The 19,709-nt window shown below is 31.0% G+C and overlaps 1 protein-coding gene across 3 annotated transcripts in view; it reads left to right on the plus strand.

Moving 5' to 3' along the window:
• The window catches only part of LOC112682417 (scavenger receptor class B member 1), a 49,365-nt gene extending 30,810 nt beyond the window's left edge, over positions 1–18,555 (plus strand). For all 3 annotated transcript variants that reach the window (XM_025553015.1, XM_025553014.1, XM_025553016.1), the window contains exons 2-11: positions 676–1,006; positions 6,070–6,161; positions 7,286–7,446; positions 12,251–12,395; positions 12,461–12,664; positions 12,743–12,884; positions 14,773–15,021; positions 15,188–15,306; positions 16,545–16,667; positions 17,273–18,555. In XM_025553015.1, the coding sequence (XP_025408800.1) occupies positions 796–1,006; positions 6,070–6,161; positions 7,286–7,446; positions 12,251–12,395; positions 12,461–12,664; positions 12,743–12,884; positions 14,773–15,021; positions 15,188–15,306; positions 16,545–16,667; positions 17,273–17,590 (1,764 nt within the window). In that variant the 5' untranslated portion in view covers positions 676–795 and the 3' untranslated portion in view covers positions 17,591–18,555. The remainder of the gene's footprint in view (positions 1–675; positions 1,007–6,069; positions 6,162–7,285; positions 7,447–12,250; positions 12,396–12,460; positions 12,665–12,742; positions 12,885–14,772; positions 15,022–15,187; positions 15,307–16,544; positions 16,668–17,272) is intronic.
• The last annotated feature ends 1,154 nt before the right edge of the window (positions 18,556–19,709 follow it).

Raw genomic sequence — 19,709 nt, forward strand, 5'->3', positions numbered from 1 at the left:
AAATATTCCACGCTTCCGTATTGGCGTGTACGAAACATGGTGTTGTACAAACAGAATTATTGCGTTGGTCAAACATTTTTTTTTTCTATATCCACCGCGAAAAACAATTATTTCCAATTATTTTAATTTTTTTTTTTTTTTGTTGTTACTGTTTCGTAAACGCTCGTGTAAACAATCCGCATACCTACAAGCGTATCAATCGTATATTTGTAATTAATAACTATACCGAAATGTGTTCCTATATTATAGTATAACGAACGACATTATTTTACATCTGGGAGGATGTGGCGCCTGTTGTCCGTAACTTGAATCGTAAATAACCTGGATTTTTAATTTTTTAATATTTCCATTCGGAAATAATTGCATTTATGGTTACGTTTATTACGTATATAAAAATTATATAGATATTTATTTAACAACACACATACACATTGACGTAGTACAAAACAATTTGTCGAATGCGTTTGAAAGTCAATGATGTCAACATAATTATTCCAAAATCGATGACCTAAATACGGTATGTTTCTTATTCCCTTATAACCTCCAATGCTTTTCGACTTGAAAATTATGTGTGTGTGTGTGTGTGTGTGTGTGGATATGTTTTGATGAACTCATAAACATAAATTATGTGTCAAATAAATAATGTATTAACAATGCCTTTCGTTTGTCCGACAGTATCGGACACACTCGAGGTGGTTGACCGAGTGCACAGCGAATGGGATGCGAGATTACTGTTCGAGTACAGTGCATTTGAACGTCATCAACGTTTCCCGCCATCGATAATAAGCAACAATTATGGGCCTTACGCCGATCAAGCTACCGTACCAATCGGCCAAGAATCGTCTGTTCGGCATCCAACCGCGGATGTCAGCTAGCTTCCATCAAATACCGACGTTCAACATTAACGACCCTTACAGCAATGAACGGCAAACGAACCGACGAACTGCCAGACGAAATGCGCTGCCCATCAACATGCTCGTGTCCAACCAAAGGAAGCTCAGCAACAGTGAGTACTACTACTGTATTAATAATATTTTCGTTTTCAAATCTCAAAAAACTATAAGGACGTATTAAAAATAATAGTATTTTGCAAAAGTATGCGTATCATATAATATTAATAAAACATTAAAAATCTCTTTACAATTACAATTTTTTTTCTTTTATCGAAATAACGAAATAATCATAATGTTTTAAATAAAACTGTAGTAAATACATCGATCAGAAAGTGCTGGCGAAAATAAAAATAAACGAACAACAAATAGAAATAACGTAAACATAGACGTGTTACCATCAAAGGTGTATAATAATCAAGACGATGAAAACGACCGCAAAATCCGTATCCTTATACAAGAGAGTGGTGACTAAAGAATTGTTATTTCAATATCATTTACCACAAATTACTCATGAACAATTCTGGTACTCTAGACCGTAGGTTATTCTAACCGTTTACGATACATTTCAAAATACGCATGGTATTACGTCATCATATCGTATACAGCCACCTGTTGGTTTATTCCTGTTTACGCATCAAAAGTTATTTTGATGTCTACAGGTTTTGATTAATTATTTTTTCAACAGGCAAGAACAGTGGTGCATTTAAAATACATGCACCTCAGGATGGAATTATTTTATACCCCCCTCCCAACTTGTTGCTACTCTTTACAATCTCAAACCTTCCATTCCTATTTTTCATTAATGAAAAATATGCCCCTTGCTTGTTTTATAAAATTAAAATTTATATCCTAGGATTGAACAGTATACAATTTCAAAGTATTTTGTTCAACTGAAAAATCACATCAAATAATGACATTAGTACATTTTATTAAACAGTATAATTACAATTTTTTTCTTGACTACACGAGTGCATAAGCATAAGTACCTTTAAAAACCACAAAAAATGATTATATGTTATACCTTACACTACAGTTTGTATAAAAATATACCTCGAATTCGTATAATAATAATTTGTTTTATGCGTTATCAGTCATATTCATTCAACTCAAAATGATTTAATACGATAATCCGTTATCAGAAAATCATTGATTAATCAAAAAATGTTATTCAGTACACATGATCAAGTCATACATTTAGTGATAAAAAAAAAAAAAAATAAATAAATAATAAATAATAATATGCTCAATAAGAAAACTGCCCCTACAATTGTTAAACATTTTTCACTAGGGGCATTCGGCCCCTTCAACTCCCCCCAGCTAAATGTACCACTGGGTGACACAGTGTTTTTTTTTTTTTTACTTGCGTTAAACAATAATAATTATTTTTTCTATTATATTAACAAATGGTTCTTGGTAGGAAACATTTTTTTCGAATCCATGAAGTCATAGCTCACGAAACTAACACGACAGTGATAACGAAAATATTAATGATCTTTTTTTTTAAATTTGAATTTATAATTTATCTTGGTATTTTTAATATAAGTTTATTTCAATATGTTTTCCTAGGAAGTTTGCGAAACAAAGTTCCTTTCCTATTATATATATTATTATTATTATTTATTTTACATTATACATTAATTATGTGTTTAATTCTAAATTAATTAATTACTTGTTTAATATTTTAAAAACTATATTTGGATAAAATAGCTGATTAATTAATGTTTATATTCTGAGCATAACAAATGTATTGGTTTTACAAAAATGTGAAAAATATGTAAAAAATAAAAATTATCAGATATTTACAAAAGTTTACAAATAAAATGATTGAATTAAAAATTAATAAACTATTTTATGGATATTTGTAAATTTATTAATTTTTGTATTATTATACTCATAGTTGTTTTTAAGATTTTTTTCAAACACTGAAAACCTAAAACGGGAAAAAACTTTGACTTGCAAACTTCATAGGAAAACTCAATGAAATATAGTTGAAATTTACAGTAAAAGAACCAAAATTAATCGTAAATTCGTAAATAAATCTAAAAAAACCTTGTTATTCCTGTTATCACTGTTATGATAGTTTCACGACCTACAACGCCATGGATTCTATAAAATGTTTTTCCTGCCATTCGTCAATATTATCATCTTCCGCGTGCGTTTCGTAACACAGAACATGTTTGGTTTTATTCTTCGTACACGCTTTTGATCATATAGCGTCGTACTACCTACATCCCGAAAGTATAACATTAAGATGGTAATACGAATTGAAAAAAAAATTAAAAATCACATAATATGTTATTACGGTTACATTGTACTCGATTATACCACCGAAAAGTGTGCGTTTAGTGCAGCGTGGTATTACGAAATCGTATTCGTATAGGTAATAGTAATACGACGACGAAAAAGCAGTAGGTATAGCAGAGTTCGACAAACTTCTAGAACCACTTACGCGCGGCCGATGAGATAATACCACGCATTTAGTAGGTCACCGGGAAATAAAAATCGAGAGTATAATGTTATTATATTATGTTCGTCAACAGGACGGGCGATCAGCTGGACCCGGTTTATCAACTCTGCCCTGTTACATAGTCATTTGTGTGCCACATACGGTTACGACGCGTACATTGAGACCGCGTGCTGGCCGGAGGAAATTTTTAACACTTCATTGTGCCGTTACGTATAAAAAAATAAATAAATGAAAATAAAATAACGTTGACCGGGAATGGTATACATAAGATGATCGTGCGTCGAGCAATCGAACATTTAAAACGTCAATTTTTCTAAAGGGAGGAGAAAGTCACAAAAGCATAACGTATTAGCATACATAATTTATAAACGCACATACGCATGTATTACGTAGTGGTGTTCCCATAGGGTACGTATACTCTCAACTCCCAAACGCTCGACGGAGAAGTGCTAATTAATTTCACGGATTTTAATCGTTGTGTGTATCGTCACGAAGCGATTATTGACGGTACACTATGTGTTCAGGACGGTATCGGTTGATAATTTTAATATCTGTTCCCATAAAAAATAATCACGTATACACATCGATTGTTCGTCAACGTTTACAATTATTTACCGTCACCGTCTGAATCGTAAAAGAAAATAAAAAATGACTCTGTGCCAGACATTCGTGTGGACGAAATGTATGGGAACATCACTGGCCGCACGATGTGTACACGTTCATGCACAGCAAACAACAACGCGTTGTTTTCTGTGCGCGCAGTCGAAACGCAATATCGCGGTACAGTGCCGTTTTGGGACGCAGACGGATTGTTTACCGATTACCAACGAACGTAAAAGCATTGCGGAACGTATGCAACGTGAGATTTTGCAACAGTGAAAACGATAAAGATATGTGGGACGTGTCACGCGGCGTCCAGAAAAACGTGGTCCACCGCGATCGAACGCCCAGGCCGAAGCGGATCGAAGACCGGCCGTGAAAGACCTCGGGTCCCTTGGAAAGATGACTTCAGGGCAGTGGCGTATACACAATATATATTCGGGATGGGCTACTATGGACAGTATTAAATTACCACTGCTATCTAAGAATTACTAACAAAATACAGTAGGTACTTATCTACATTTCATTTACAGAATGTCCCAAAACGATTTGACGTTGGATGTAAATTCTAAATAAGTATAAAGTACCTACTATTAAAATATAACATACGTTTAAAATTATTTTTATGTTTTTTAAAAAAATTCGGGGGGGATGTAGCCCATTAGCCCCCCCCCTATATACCCCACTGCCTCGGGGACATGTGGCCGTCCGACATGTCTACGCGGATGTGTCAGTCGGACAGCGCGTTTGCTTTCACGAGGAGACGGTATTTTTATTATTCATTATTTTGTCCAAGCCGATAAAATGCGGACAAACCGTCCCGGGCCCCGTCGTCGACGTTACGTTGCGAACGCAATCGGATCGTTCGTACGTTACTCAATGCACGCGTTACGACGAGCCCTTGTGACATCGCGGACTTCGGTTCCCTGCGCTTGTTAGTACGCGGCCATCGGACCGAAACGTCGGCGGTACAGTGACCGCGCGCGCGAGCGGCTGGGCCGGCGGAGGAGAGCCGTTCGACGTTACGACTGCTTCGAATAATTAAAATCCATTTTTCAGCGTTTCGAAAACCGCCGCGCGCGTTTCATCTTGTCACTGTTTATTTATTTATTATTCTTTATTCCCGTACGATCTGGATGAAAATTAAACAACGCACGGTGCACGCGCCATTATGTGTTCGCGGTGTACAGTGTTCGTTAATCGTGACCGATGCCGTGGTACACGCGGTCTTCGCCGAACCGTGGTAGTTGAACGATACCGAACCAAACACAAACGCGTGTCGAAATATCAGCGGGCGCATAACGTGTGGTTTACATTGCTCGCGCCAAACGGTCGACATTAATAAACCAATAACGACGACGTGCACGCGCGAACGATTGTAAACTTCCAAACAGTGTCTGCCCGATCGCGTTATTACACGTTTGTCAGTAATATTCTCGATGAACGCGTTTAGTGTTAAGGTCACCGAGTCCACCAATATTATTCTTCTAGACAGAATTAATTCCAGATAAATGTACAAGCGATCGAACTACGAGTATATATAATATTATATTTCGAATATGTTAATACAACAATATGGAACTGGTCGGTCAATAGCAATGCTGATCAGTTTTTCAGTACTATCGAAAACAACAATCTAAAGTTTCGTTCGCAATCAATTTCAATGTTTTAATCGCATTGAAAACTGTATAGTTAAATATTCTAGTACGTATTCGTTTATTTGTACCCGATTCAAAAGGGCTAGTTTCATTTTACATAAAAGTAGTTTTATATGTATTGATATACGTATTATACGTATGATAAAGAACACTGATTCATTATACACCGTTTATAGTAAATTTATATATTTGCAAAGACTTTACGGTAACAAAACGATTTTATCAAAGTGTTTAAAATACTTTCATAATTCATAAGTCAAAAATACTTGACACAATAGTTAATAATTTGCAAAACACTAATCAAGTAACAAAGTCTGTTTAACAGCTCAAACAATAAGACTCTATTCACGTTTCGTAATATTTCGTTTGAGTTAAAACAAGATTTGCATGTACATTAGCAGTAATTTAAAAAAAAAAATTAAATAAATAGTAATAATTATAATATTTTCAGGTCGATTGGCGGTCATCATATTCGGTGTTATAGCATTAGTAGCTGGACTGATTCTCTCCTCGGTTCCGTGGGTTCATTATATAATTTTAAAGGTATTTATTTAATTTTCTGCAATAGTAACTACTATACACTATTAGATTGTAACAAATAAGCTCTGCAGGTGTTTTTTTGAATGATGTAAATACAGTTAATACCTATACAATGTTAAAATCGTATTGGAAACTATCGGTTTCAAATACAATATAATATTTTCAATACATTGATTGTATAACAATACACATAATATTAATTCGTAGGATAAATATATGCAAAGAAAAATATAAGATATAATAACCAGTACTAAACTTTCTACACGGAGGTGATACTTCTAACATGCACAAACACTACTAATGGTAAAATAAATATATAATTAGTGTTAAGACAATATGATTTGAAGTTATCGCAAGTTTCAGATATCAGTCGTTAATGTGGTACTAACAAATATAATATTTAAATATCTTAATATAGTTTATTGCAATGGTATACAAATCGAACAAGTGTTAACATATTAAACACAGTCTATAAATTATCATAACTGTAGTCCATGAAACAAAAGACAAATTATTCACTTATTACTTATTAGTTATAATAGATATAATTATTATATGTTTTGGATTTGTAATATTAAAAAATGTTTTATCCGATATAATAATGCAACACATTTTTAATACAAAGTCTTAATTCATTAACATTTTTTAATAGAGTGATTTTTTTAAACACTCAATGCCAATTTTTTCAGCTTATATATCTTTGAAGTAATACATTTTACATAAGTAATTTCCAATTATGAATATATAACTCGTTTGCAAAATATTTAAATAATTTATTATTTTATATTGTAAAAAGTTTTTTTTTTTAACTTTTAACACATGAAAACCGGTATCGAACCAGTAGTCAATAGATTCTAAGTATATTAAATAATTTATATTTAGTTTAAAAGACATTTCACTCAAATATTACGATATCTTCTCATTTTTCACTCATCTCCACTCATTTAAACTGTAAATAGTTAACTATTAATTCGATATTAGTTTTAATTTGTTGACATATTTTAAAAATATTTTGTTTTGTAGAAAAAGTATTAAAATAAAATAAAACAATGATGAAATATTTTCTTGAGAAGATTATATAGATCTATTTGTAATCAATTTCACTAATATCAATATTTTCATTCTAGAATTTAAAAATTTGGAATGGCACTTTAAGTTACCACTACTGGCAAAAACCTGGTGTAATAAGACTGACAAAAGTATTCATATTCAATGTCACCAATCCAGATGGATTTTTGTACAACGGAGAAAAACCAAAACTTCAAGAAATCGGTCCATTTGTGTATAGGTAAGATTCATCAAAATTTAAATTATAAATATTTTGATAAAATAATTTAATTATAATACATAAAATTATTTTAAAATAACTTTATAACTTTTATAACTTCAAGTAAAATATCTGTAAAAACAGTACCATCCTCCTTCACCTGCCTTCCAGGATAAACGATACGATTTGTGTACATGAATACATTACTGCACAAAAACCAAACCCGATTGTAACATAAGTCATTTGAACGGTTTTGAATATTCTCTTAAAAGTTATTTAAAAAAAAATGTTGTAGACGTCACTGAAGAAGTATTTACTATTTTGTATGCTGTATGATGTAAAAACAAATATAATATCTACTAAAATATTTTACTATAAATGCATACATTATAAACATCATTTTCAAAAGTTGAAATATAAAATATAATTTACCTACATTCGTATTATTGTCCAATTTGCATCAGTTTTGAGAAGGTTGTTAGAATCGGAAAAAAATATTTAATTTTATGTACAACATATTCTTATGTACATATATATATATACCAATAAAATATCTTTTCATTTAAACTTCGACATCATAGTATTTTTAATCTCTGATCAAATTTAATAGAAATCACAATTTCTTATAAAAATAGTTAATAGAAGCAGAAAATCTACAAGCTAACAATTATTCATTATTTTAGTTACAAGAAATTATTGAGTTTTTATTAAATTTAATTATTTTAAATTTTTTCAATAAAGAAAAATTAATTTTATTAAAATTTTTTTTTCCGAAATTTTTTACTGAGTAAAGTTTTAGACGAAACTTACATTCCTTTTCCAGAATTAACTGCAAACACACATATTGTTGTGTACAAAGAAAATTATTGGAAGGTCATCAAGACCGTTACAGCGTATAGTAAAATTTCAGTGTATGGACATCACATAATAATATCATGGTCCACCAGACTCCTATAGATTTTGTAACTCGAAATAAAATATTATATTATATTTTATATTGTTTACACAATAAGCTAAAATCAAGATTTATATTTAATGTATGATTTGATATTTTAGTTTAACGTTTACAAATTAAATTATAATATTATATTGTGTTATAAATATATAGCACAATATTTTGGTATATCCACAAGTATTGAATTCCAATTACATTTGTTTCTTATATTTACTAATTTACTCGTAAAAAGTTAAATATTTTTACTAATGATAAAACTACTCCAAATTTATGTTATATTTCTTATTTAATATGTCATAATTGAATGATAAAATATTTAAAAATATCGAGTTCTATTAATAATCCTATAAGTTATGTAACCTTACAAAACTATAGTGGTGCACGAATAGATGTAGACATTTATTCATATTTTTATCCGAGCGACTGCAATGCATTAGGATTTGATTAATGTTTACAACCACAATAATCACCAACTCGGCAGTGTATTTTTCACACAAAAATAACATGAACCACTCAAGCCACGTATTGTTTATATATTATTTATGTTTTAAATGAAATAAAAATTACAGTGACAAATTTTAATAGTAATACAACATTCATTTTAACATGAGAAACCTTGCGAGAAGATATCGATAGGGAAAATTTTAAAACTATATGTATCCATGTAGTAGTTTTTATTTTCAAAACTTGATCTGGAAGACCTAATTACACAATAACTTAAACGCTATAATCGTTGCTACTTTCAGTCTTGAGATTAATGTTATTCATAACAGTCCTAACCATCGATAGATAACACAAAAGGCATTTAATTTTATTGAAACCATGGGCAATGGCCGTGTACAAAAAAATTATCCACGCAATTAATTTAACATAAGAAACACATACAAAAATGAGTGCTTGAACAAAACGCATGCCTGATGTACTATCAGGACCACCATTTTTTTATCCAATCTGAAATTTTTATCATAAATATGGAAACCTTGAAAACTATCATCTCGTGAATCTTCCATTTGTTAGAAAAAATTATGTTTTGATTATTCAGTTTATATGAACACACATCTATCTATGTTCGCCCTTGTGCTGAATATCACGTAGAATATAGCCTTGTATAATAATACGAACAAACCCCTTAAAATGTCAAAAAATATATATAATTATAATTTGCTGAAATATCATAAACTATTAAGCAGATGATAACAAATACCGAGTGTAGTATTCATACATGTTTATAATATTTTTATCATAATACTACGAGTATATCGATGCGATTGCATTATTTGTAAATATTCAAAATTTTTAAAAATAATCAACAGTTATTTATCATTATAATTGGATAAAGAACATTTTCTAAGACATTTCAGCTATTACAATGAAATATAATATATAAACTCAATCAAATGCAATGAACATTATCGTTTGTTTTTATAATTTATCCATCGCATAAAATCATCATAATAATCATATAATAATAATTTAAACACATACTCATTTGGGTAAAATATGTATCTAGAACATAATCGTCTTATATAGATAAATTATATAACTGGATCTCAGTACCAATAAACGAATTATTAAATTTTAATTACTATTAAAGCAAGTTTAAACATTTTAAAAAATATTGGTCGTGGATTAATTGCGAAAAATTGTCATGTAATAGTAATCATTCATAATCGAAACATGAGTATTTACGAGTACATAGTAATTAAATAATAGCGTAATAATTTGTATCGATAAATATGATGATAGTTTTAACAACAAAAATCATTAAATTTGATGGTCACATATTTGTAGGCTTTTTAATTATTTGAAATTTGACTCCATGTACATGACCCTGGATGCACCACCGTCTTTAGTAAAAGTAAAATTGGAAAGACCCCTCCATGTGTTGTAATAAAACTGCTTTATTTTTCTTAGGAGCTTCGCGTCTGCATAAGCCACTTACCGGCCTTGACCCGAGCCTCAGGAATTTACTCGTTTTTAGTAAAATAGATATCGATTAAATAATAATACTTGAGGGGAATTGCAAAATTATATTTATAATGTGTAATGTGTATGATATGTATGAATTAAATTATTCAAATCTATATGTATATCATCGTTTGTTTAGATAATTTTATGTTACAATTGATTTTAAATAAGAGATTTGTTTTTGAAAAATAAAAACATATTTATCAATTTATAAATCTATGACAAATAGAGATAAATGATCTATAACATTTGGAAAATTAAATTACTTTACACATCAGCTTTAAAATAACAATGACATTCGATGATGATTAGCTAAAAATGGCAATGTGGAACGATGGTTAACAACAGTATGAAGCAAGTGTGTCTGGGAGAAAGTGGTCAGAACCTTTCCTATACAAGATTATAATACTACTGAATGATCTAGAGTGGCCGCAGAGGCTGTGTACAATGGCGTGACGTAATAAGCCACGGGCGTTAAGAAAAGCAACATTTTTATCATATTAATAACCGCAATTTTGAATACAAAATGAGTTAATTTTTCAAATGATAAATACGTAAAAAGAATATTATTATTGAATTTGAAAAATGTAATTTTTTTTTATATTTGAATACTTATTCTATATAATATTCAAATAGTGAAGTGAAATTCTAAGTAATTTCGTACATAGAACTATAAGTATTACTAGTAAAATTCCTCACGTTACTGACGTTACGGTTATTAATATTAATGCATTTGTTTATTATCTCATTCCGCCTTAAATTATTCAATAAATCTTAAGTGCTTTCCATATTATTGCACCCATGAATATATCTTTACAAATATTTTACATTATAAAGTTATAAATGACAATAATTTTAAAATTATTAATATATATAAATTATAATTATTATATTATATACATATATAAATTATGAATTATTTATTACAATGTCTAATGACAATTTATGAATGATTTTGAACTATATATATTTTTATGAAACTAGAAAAAATAATTTCTTAAAACCGTCAAATATCCTATATAATGCTCAAACCATGTTCAAAACCTTTCTGCATCAAATATCAAAATAATACTATCTGAAAAGTATTTACTTGATAACGTCTATCTAATACTGTTTATTGCATCATGACCTAGAATATGTTTAAATGACATCATACTTTATGTATTGTACATTAAATTTTTTTATACGAACCTCTATTATATCTTATAACTCAAATTGAAAATCTATAGACAGTCTAGTTGCTATAAATTTTAACCAAAGAAATTAATGTATTTTATTTTGTCTAATTACTATCGTTAATTTTATTAAAAATTTCAAAATTATTATTGCCTTCGAAATTTCTATTAAGCCAATTAGAAGGCCATACAATTGAATAAGTTGCATACTTGCGTGAGTGTGTGTCCTTTTATCATTATGTCATTCGTAAAAATCACCCCAGGTAGTCCAATACTGAGAGCTGAGAGTTTCTTACTATTGATAATTAAAAAAACGATAATAACTTTCATCAATGATACATACATAGAAAATAAAATGACAATCTAAACATTTTTAAGGGTCACGTTATTAAATGATAGATTATAATACTTCTTTTCTTATCAATATTGTCCATGTACGAGAAACAGACATGTAATAGGTTTTATCCAAATATAATAATATAATATTTAACTATGTTGATTTCAAAAAAATTATTCATGATTATTTAATGTTAGATGTTAAGTTATATAGTTTGAATTTAAGTTATCAAAGATGAAATGATAAATAAACAAAAGTTAGATCAAGTTCATGTATATTTCGATATCACTTAGCGGTAACACTGAGAGTTAAATTATTATAATTATTGTACTAAGACAGTAAATTAGTGAATTTATTAATTATATTGTCAACATTTTTTATTAATTTCAGGGAAGACATGGAAAAGGTTAATATTAAGTTTAATAATAATGGCACGGTGACGTATCAACATAAAAAAATTTTAGAATTTATGCCGCATCTTTCAGTTATCAAAAACGATGAAATCAAACTAACTGTACCAAATATCCCTTTACTAGTAAGTTTTGCTTGGTTCATAAATATGAAATTGAAAATTGAAAAATTGAAAATTTCTTATTCCAGACTTTGACTACACAAGCAAATAGTTTACCATCAATACTGAAAAGTTCACTTTCAGCTATTTTAAGGTTTTCAGGCCTGACACCCTTCAAACACGTTACACCTCAACAGTTAGTGTTCGGTTATGACGATCCGTTGACAGCTCTAGCCAACACTTATTATCCAAAAGGGAGAAGACCACCAAAGAAAATGGGACTGTTCTTGATGGTATTTTTGATATTCATTTTTTTTTACATCGGTATACTTTAGGAATTAAAATAATGATAAATTATTATAATGTTTCAGCGAAATGGTACTCTAGATGAAGTTTCCACTATTTATACGGGTCACAACGGAATGGAAAATTTTGGACTTCTCAATCGAGTGAACGGAATGGAAGAGTTACCTTTTTGGAGGGGGTCTTGCAATTCTATTAAAGCTTCTGAAGGTAAATATATTGTTATACGTGAAAACAAGAAGACTTGTTTGATTTAATATACCCAATTATAAATAGTAACAAACATAAATAGTACAAAAACACTTAAAATAGATTTTTCAACCAATACGAAATACGAGTAAATAATGATAACAAAAATCGATTTAACGAAACATAATGAATTAAATAAAAACAAATAAAACTGCTAAGTTCATAATATAGTCATACAGTTTGAACTTTAAAGTAAATATGTGTGAAAAAAAATTATATGATTGAGCACGATTATACCTTTTGAATGTAAGATTGGACATAATATACATATAAAAAAAAACTAATTGCTGATCCTTCAAAATAATGACGATTGGGCACGAAATCATACTAACGTTTTCGTGATTGCATATTTCTTATAGAAATATAAATTAATATTACGATATTGTTTTCTACTCATGGGCTTTTTAGCTAATACTTTTAATTCCAAATATTTTTGTATTTTAAGTCGGTTAGGAAATAAAACAATTAAATTATGTTCTAACCTTTGTACCAATTTTTGAAACTGTATATTTTAATCAAATCTATATATATAGATTCATTTAATTTTGCTTTTAGTGAAAGCTTTTAAAGATCGTTTCTTTTTATAAAAAAAGTATTAAAGTTATGAAGAAATGGTTAAATTTTTTACTTATCATTGCATATTTTAAATTATAATTTTTATTCAATGTCACCAAATTCCGTGTGATATATGTCATTTTTTGTTACATATAATTTTTCAATAACTAATTTATATAGATCATAGCAATCGAATTAATTTGTAAGTTAACAAATTCAAATTCAATAAAAAACACCAACTAATAATTGCTTCTTTTCATATTGTATTGCCTATAGTAAATTATATCACGTAAATTATATATATAATACATACGAAAAAAAACGTGACTTAAAATTCTTTGGTACAAATATTATCCAAGCTTATAATAATATATCAGGTTATAGCTGTTATGATAATTCATCCTTTTTTAACTTATTCTATATAATATTTAGTTTACATAATATTTAGTTTTTTTGGTGGTATAACGATTTTTATAATAAAAAGTCTTTAAAAATGATTTATATTTTCCAATAGAATAATAAAAATGCGTTTTGACTATTTCTAGGCCATTAACGTTCGGTAAAAGTGGCAATATCGTCAATTAGTATCCACGTGTTATCATATTTTATACATCATATCTAATGGGTATGTTGAACATTTTCGTATTTGATAGAGTAATTTATCTCTATCTTGTTTGAATGTTTTGTCAATTTTTCATAAAATCAACTATATTTGCACCCTTAGAACTAAAACTGGGATGAATATAGAACGTTCGTTTTTGTCTGATTTTACAGCTGCCAGCATATAATATCATGAATCCTTAAAAATATTTGCTTTTTTATTATCCTTCGGCCGCTATGAATGCCACTTGACCCCATTTAGTTGTACAGAGCATAATAAGCATTGCACTTTCGATCTATGTTGTTTCAATGCGGGCGAAGACCATTAGTTAGATTTTTAAACTTAGCTTATAGATTGACGGACCCGCTTGATATATGGGAATTAGCAATATTATATGATCTCATTTTATGTATCGTTTTGTATAATTTATTGAAATATATAAATACAGCCTGTGAATATAAGCTCCTCGAAGAGTCGATACCGCATACGTCCTGAAAACTTTTTAAACTATTGACTGCAATGTGTATTGTATGAAATCTGTAAAACCACATGTGTTTTTTATTTTTTATTTTTCCTTACCACAATATTCAATACTTTATTTTCAGTAGTAAATTTTAATTTTGACAAAAATGTCGATGTGCGTATACGCGGAAGTCTACGGACCCGTTTGAACCTTGATTTTTCCTATTCCAGGTTCGTTTTTCCCGCCACGAGAACTGACAAAGTCTGATCTGGTGCACGTGTATGACAAAGACTTGTGCCGAGTGTGGGCGCTGAGGTATCGGAAAGAAATCATCAAAGACGGCGTTAAGGCGGGCTATTACACGCCTGATGACAACCTACTAGAGACGGTAGACAAAAACCCCGAAAACTCGTGTTTCTGCGAAGATAACACGAATTGCACTATCAAAGGACTGCAATACATCGGGCCTTGTCAATTTAGTGAGTAAAACCAAATGCATAAGATAACATTGATCCAATGTGGATCGAAGTCTACGCTTAGTACTTTTCATCAAATATATGATAGCCTACAAACGATGTTGTACTCGTATAATTAATAAAATATGTACCTGACGTGTAAAATTAATGTGACCGTTTATGTTTTCAGATGCTCCGGTTTACTTATCTTTTCCTCATTTCTACAACGCCGATCCGCGACTTTTAGATGATGTGGAAGGTCTTTCACCGGACCAAGAAAAACATGAAACCTTTTTTAAAATTCAACCCGTGAGTATTCGATATTAATATATATATATTTTTTGAAATAACTACGATAATCATTAAGTTTATTAAAGCATTTAAATAGCGAATTTATACGAATTTTTTGATAAATTTTTTTTTAAATTACTAAAGCTACATTTCTATGAGCTAACAGTGAAAATAACTGCCTTAAATATTATATTTTGTAGTATATTCGATTTGAAATGACAAATAATCTTTTATTAGAATATAATACATATTACTTTACTAATGTTAGATTCGCGATAAACTTTTAGAGAAAATATTTTTTATATGTTGTTTATTACGTGTTTCCGTTGTTATTACGATCACTTTATACCATGATTATTTCTCAAGAGTATGACCTATTTACCGTTTCTATAGTTCATGTTATCCTACTCACCTTCCTTGGTTGAGGGAATCTTGACCATGCTGAATTCAATTATCTCTCTAGTACAGTTACTAATATTAAGCAAGTAGTATATTTTTCAATGATCACACACAAATGCACGCAAATAATAGTAAAACATAATTTAAAACGTATTTTTGTTTGTATAAAATAATGTGTAAAAAATAGTTAGCATGTCACAACTACGTAGGTCGAAGATACAAAAATCAAGTTTGTCTTATTTTCAAGCATTTATCGCTTTCACATATATCACAAGGTTTTATTTTATTGTCATCGCTTAGCGTTGCGAAACCATAAATATTATTCGGTAGATAATTTTGTACAAACATAGACACCCATATACAACAAGCAATGGGTTAAAAATACTTATACATTATTGGTTACACACACGCATATAATCAATGTAAAAATTAAAACTACTCCGTGCTATACGCGCTCGCGTTTTTAATAACATTAATAGTAGATGAGGCGATTAGCGGCGATCGAAGCGTACAAAATTAAATATGAAATAAACAACGTATTAGCTGTTATAGACTTATAGAAACCATCAAGGTATGGTAATGAGAGCGTGTTCAAACTAAAAACTTGCAATAAAAAAATAAAAAGCGCGTGATATGGACGATGTTCTACGTACAGGACATAGGTTATTTTCTGCATGTACCCTTTTCCTACTTCTAGTTAATTTTTTGCTCCAACACGTACTTAACTATAGTTCTCCATCGGTCTATCTAATTGCTTGTCGCGTATTCCGTGTGTGCTTATCGCCAGAAGTCGGCTCATATTCTTAAACTCGATTGAGTCTACGCAATATCCGTCACTCAACGTCGTTGTTTTGCAGAGATTGGGAGTGCCTTTGGAAGCTCGCGTCAAAGTGCAGCTCAACTTGAAAGTCGAACAGTCAAGCATTTATCCGACGTCGAACTTCAGGAGCATCACGTTCCCAATCATGTGGCTGGAAGAGGTAATTATGACTGGCCCGATCGAGATGGGCGCGCGCGATTGGAGCTGAAAACCCGACGGGCCGCACGATCTCGGTCCTGCTCTGCTGTGGACAAAAACCGCGACCGTCCGATTCGGGTCCCTTTGCAACTCATCAGCAATCGAAGCTTCGGGAAACTGGGTGCGGTTCGAAAGTCTAGAAAAAAAAAACGGGTAGGAGCAGGCCCGGCTCTAGGGGTAGGCGACATAGGCTCACGCCTAGAGCGGCATTTTTCCTGGACAATTTTTATGTATAAAAAAAAATATTTAATAAAATATTTACACGTAAGGGGCGGTAAAAACTTAATTTCGCCTATGTTTATTTAAACACTTGAGCCGGACCTGGGCGGGAGCCATTCGAGAATCTTGAAACAAATAGTTCTCCGCGTGCGTTCGTATTGAATCGACAGTAGGATGTTACCATAGTGTCGGTGATCGTAGGAATTATAAGGAGGAGGGTGGTAATTAGTGATAGTGATTTTTCTACCGGAATCAAATAACCTTGTACCGCGCATCCCTCAAACCGTGTGCCGCATTGCTGGTGCTGCCACGACATGTAATATATTTACGTGTACTTCGTTTGCGCAGGGCGTGGGTGACTTGCCGGACAACATACACCGGTGGATATACTTGGCCACTACGTTCGTGGACACGGCCGTGCCGCTGTTCACGTACGGTCTGGTGCTTTGCGGCGCGCTGATGCTAGTCGCGGTGTTCGTGAAGACGTACCACCAGATCGTGTTCACACGCGAGAACATCGAACGTGGCCGGCAGACGATACTGCGCCGCGGCAGCAGCATACTGGTGAATGGCCAGCACAGGCTGCTCATCGTCCGCGACTCGTACCACCGGATAAGCCACGCGGTCCAGGAGACGGACGTGGACGCCCAACAGCTGCTGCCGTGAGGAGTCGCCGTCGACCGGAACACCGCGATTCGTCGGTTCGACCCCTCCGAATCCCACCCCCTTCAGTCGATCGTCGTTCTCGTCCTCGTGTTCATCTCCGTGTTTTCCTCCGGGCGGGCATGCGCGTGACGATTACGTGTGTTCGGGAATCTGAGGGAAAAACAACAACAACAACAACATAAACAAATTAACAACGCCCTTCCCCTCTCTGAGACGAAGGCTTACGGCGATACACTTGCGCCGGCGTCGTGATAACGTACGGATCTCGACGTACGGGATTCGAAGACGCCGCGGAAAGGAAAAGGAAAAAAATTAAATTAAAAAAAAAAAAAATTAAATTCTCTCAAACTGGACTGTGATACGGATTTTATAGACGAAGACGTTTTTTTTCTTCTTTTTTTTATTTAATATAAGATATCAACGAAAATAATCAAACATAATTATTTATAATGTATCGTAAACGTATATGTTTAGATGTATACGAGTATATAATACCGTACGTATTGTATACTTTTAACTTGTTTAAGAGCGCAGTATTATAATATATAAACGATTTCAATCTCGATTTAGTTTAGAACCGATTATGTTTTACACCCGGTGACGCTGTACCAAGAAACCTACGTCGTGATGACGTACGGTAGTACGCAAATTCTTCTACTATTTCGTTTGGAAAATTAAAACGATCGATTTAAATTAAATCGACCTATAGACACGGTTATTTTTTGTTTCGTGCGCGTCGCTATAGATTTTTATAAAATACGTATAGTTAGAGTCACGTTCGGGAACCAAAATTAAAGCCGAACATTTTATGTCATTTGATTAAACAGACTTGTCCGTTCGTATCTTAATAGTATGAATTTTGACTTCAATCACGACCATGGTTCGACGTCGATCACCGTTATAGTATAATTTATGTACATACTATACATTACGGTATGAATGAGTGGTCGTTTTTTTTTTTTTTTCTACAGACAAACTTTAAAATAAGTAGGGCATTTATTACTTAGATTTTTCTTTTCTCATTACTGATACGCCTATTTATACTTAGGAGGATATATTTCCAATTATTTTCTATGTGCGCACACCTATTTGCTCAATAAAAATATTAAAAAATCAAACTATGGCAACAATTTCATCGTTACCATAATATTATATTGTATACTTATTCTTAACAAAAAGTGTATAACTTATTATTTTATAATTCAACATTATAGTCTTGTGATTATTGTGTTTAACTATTATTATTTATTAAAATAGACAATATTATGTACAGTGTATAAAAACCTCATTTCTTATTATATTTTATATCTAGAACAAAACTTACCAAAAAACTTTTAATGTGTACATCATTCTACAGATTGGTGATATATACATGACTTGTGTATAACGAATAAGACATTGTCAGAATTATTTTGCTATTATTGTAACACTTTTTTTATCAGGATGGATGTGTACTGTCCAAAATATATTTTGTATTTTATGTAAAATTTTAATAAAAAATTTTTTTAAACAAATACTGATATATGTGTATTTGTTATGCAACCCTTGAATCAAATGGAACTTGTGGTAACGTGCTTATTGAGGAAAAAAATAGTGAGAGGAGTCAAAAATATGAAACAAACCTAATGTTTCTCCATTCCAACCATTTTTTTTTTTTTTTTTTTTTAGTAAAGTTTAAAAATAATCAAAATTGATGAAAATATGTAATTTTTCTTTTTCCTTATTTCCCACACAGGGTCTTATAATTATATAATTTTTTAAAATATTTTTCAGACTAATATTTTTCACAGGCCTTTGCACCCCTTAAAAAAATCAAACACCCAAAACCCATATAACCCGAATGATTTTTTTTTAAAACATCCGAATTATTCAAAACCCGAATAAAATATTGGTTTTAACCCGAAACCCGAATAATTTTTATTTTACAATCTTTATGTGACATATCATATTGTATGTATTTTTTGTGGTTATTTCAATTTTGTCATTAGTTGTTTAATAGTAAAATTATTATTCACAGAAATAATTTTCACAAATTTTCACAAATATTATTCACAAATAATATATAAAATTTTTTATTAATTTTAATTTATCTAAATAAAGACAACAGCAATATATCATA

The sequence above is a fragment of the Sipha flava genome, unplaced genomic scaffold (genome assembly GCF_003268045.1).
Source record: "Sipha flava isolate LNK unplaced genomic scaffold, YSA_version1 203_pilon_pilon, whole genome shotgun sequence".
NCBI lineage: Eukaryota > Metazoa > Arthropoda > Insecta > Hemiptera > Aphididae > Sipha > Sipha flava.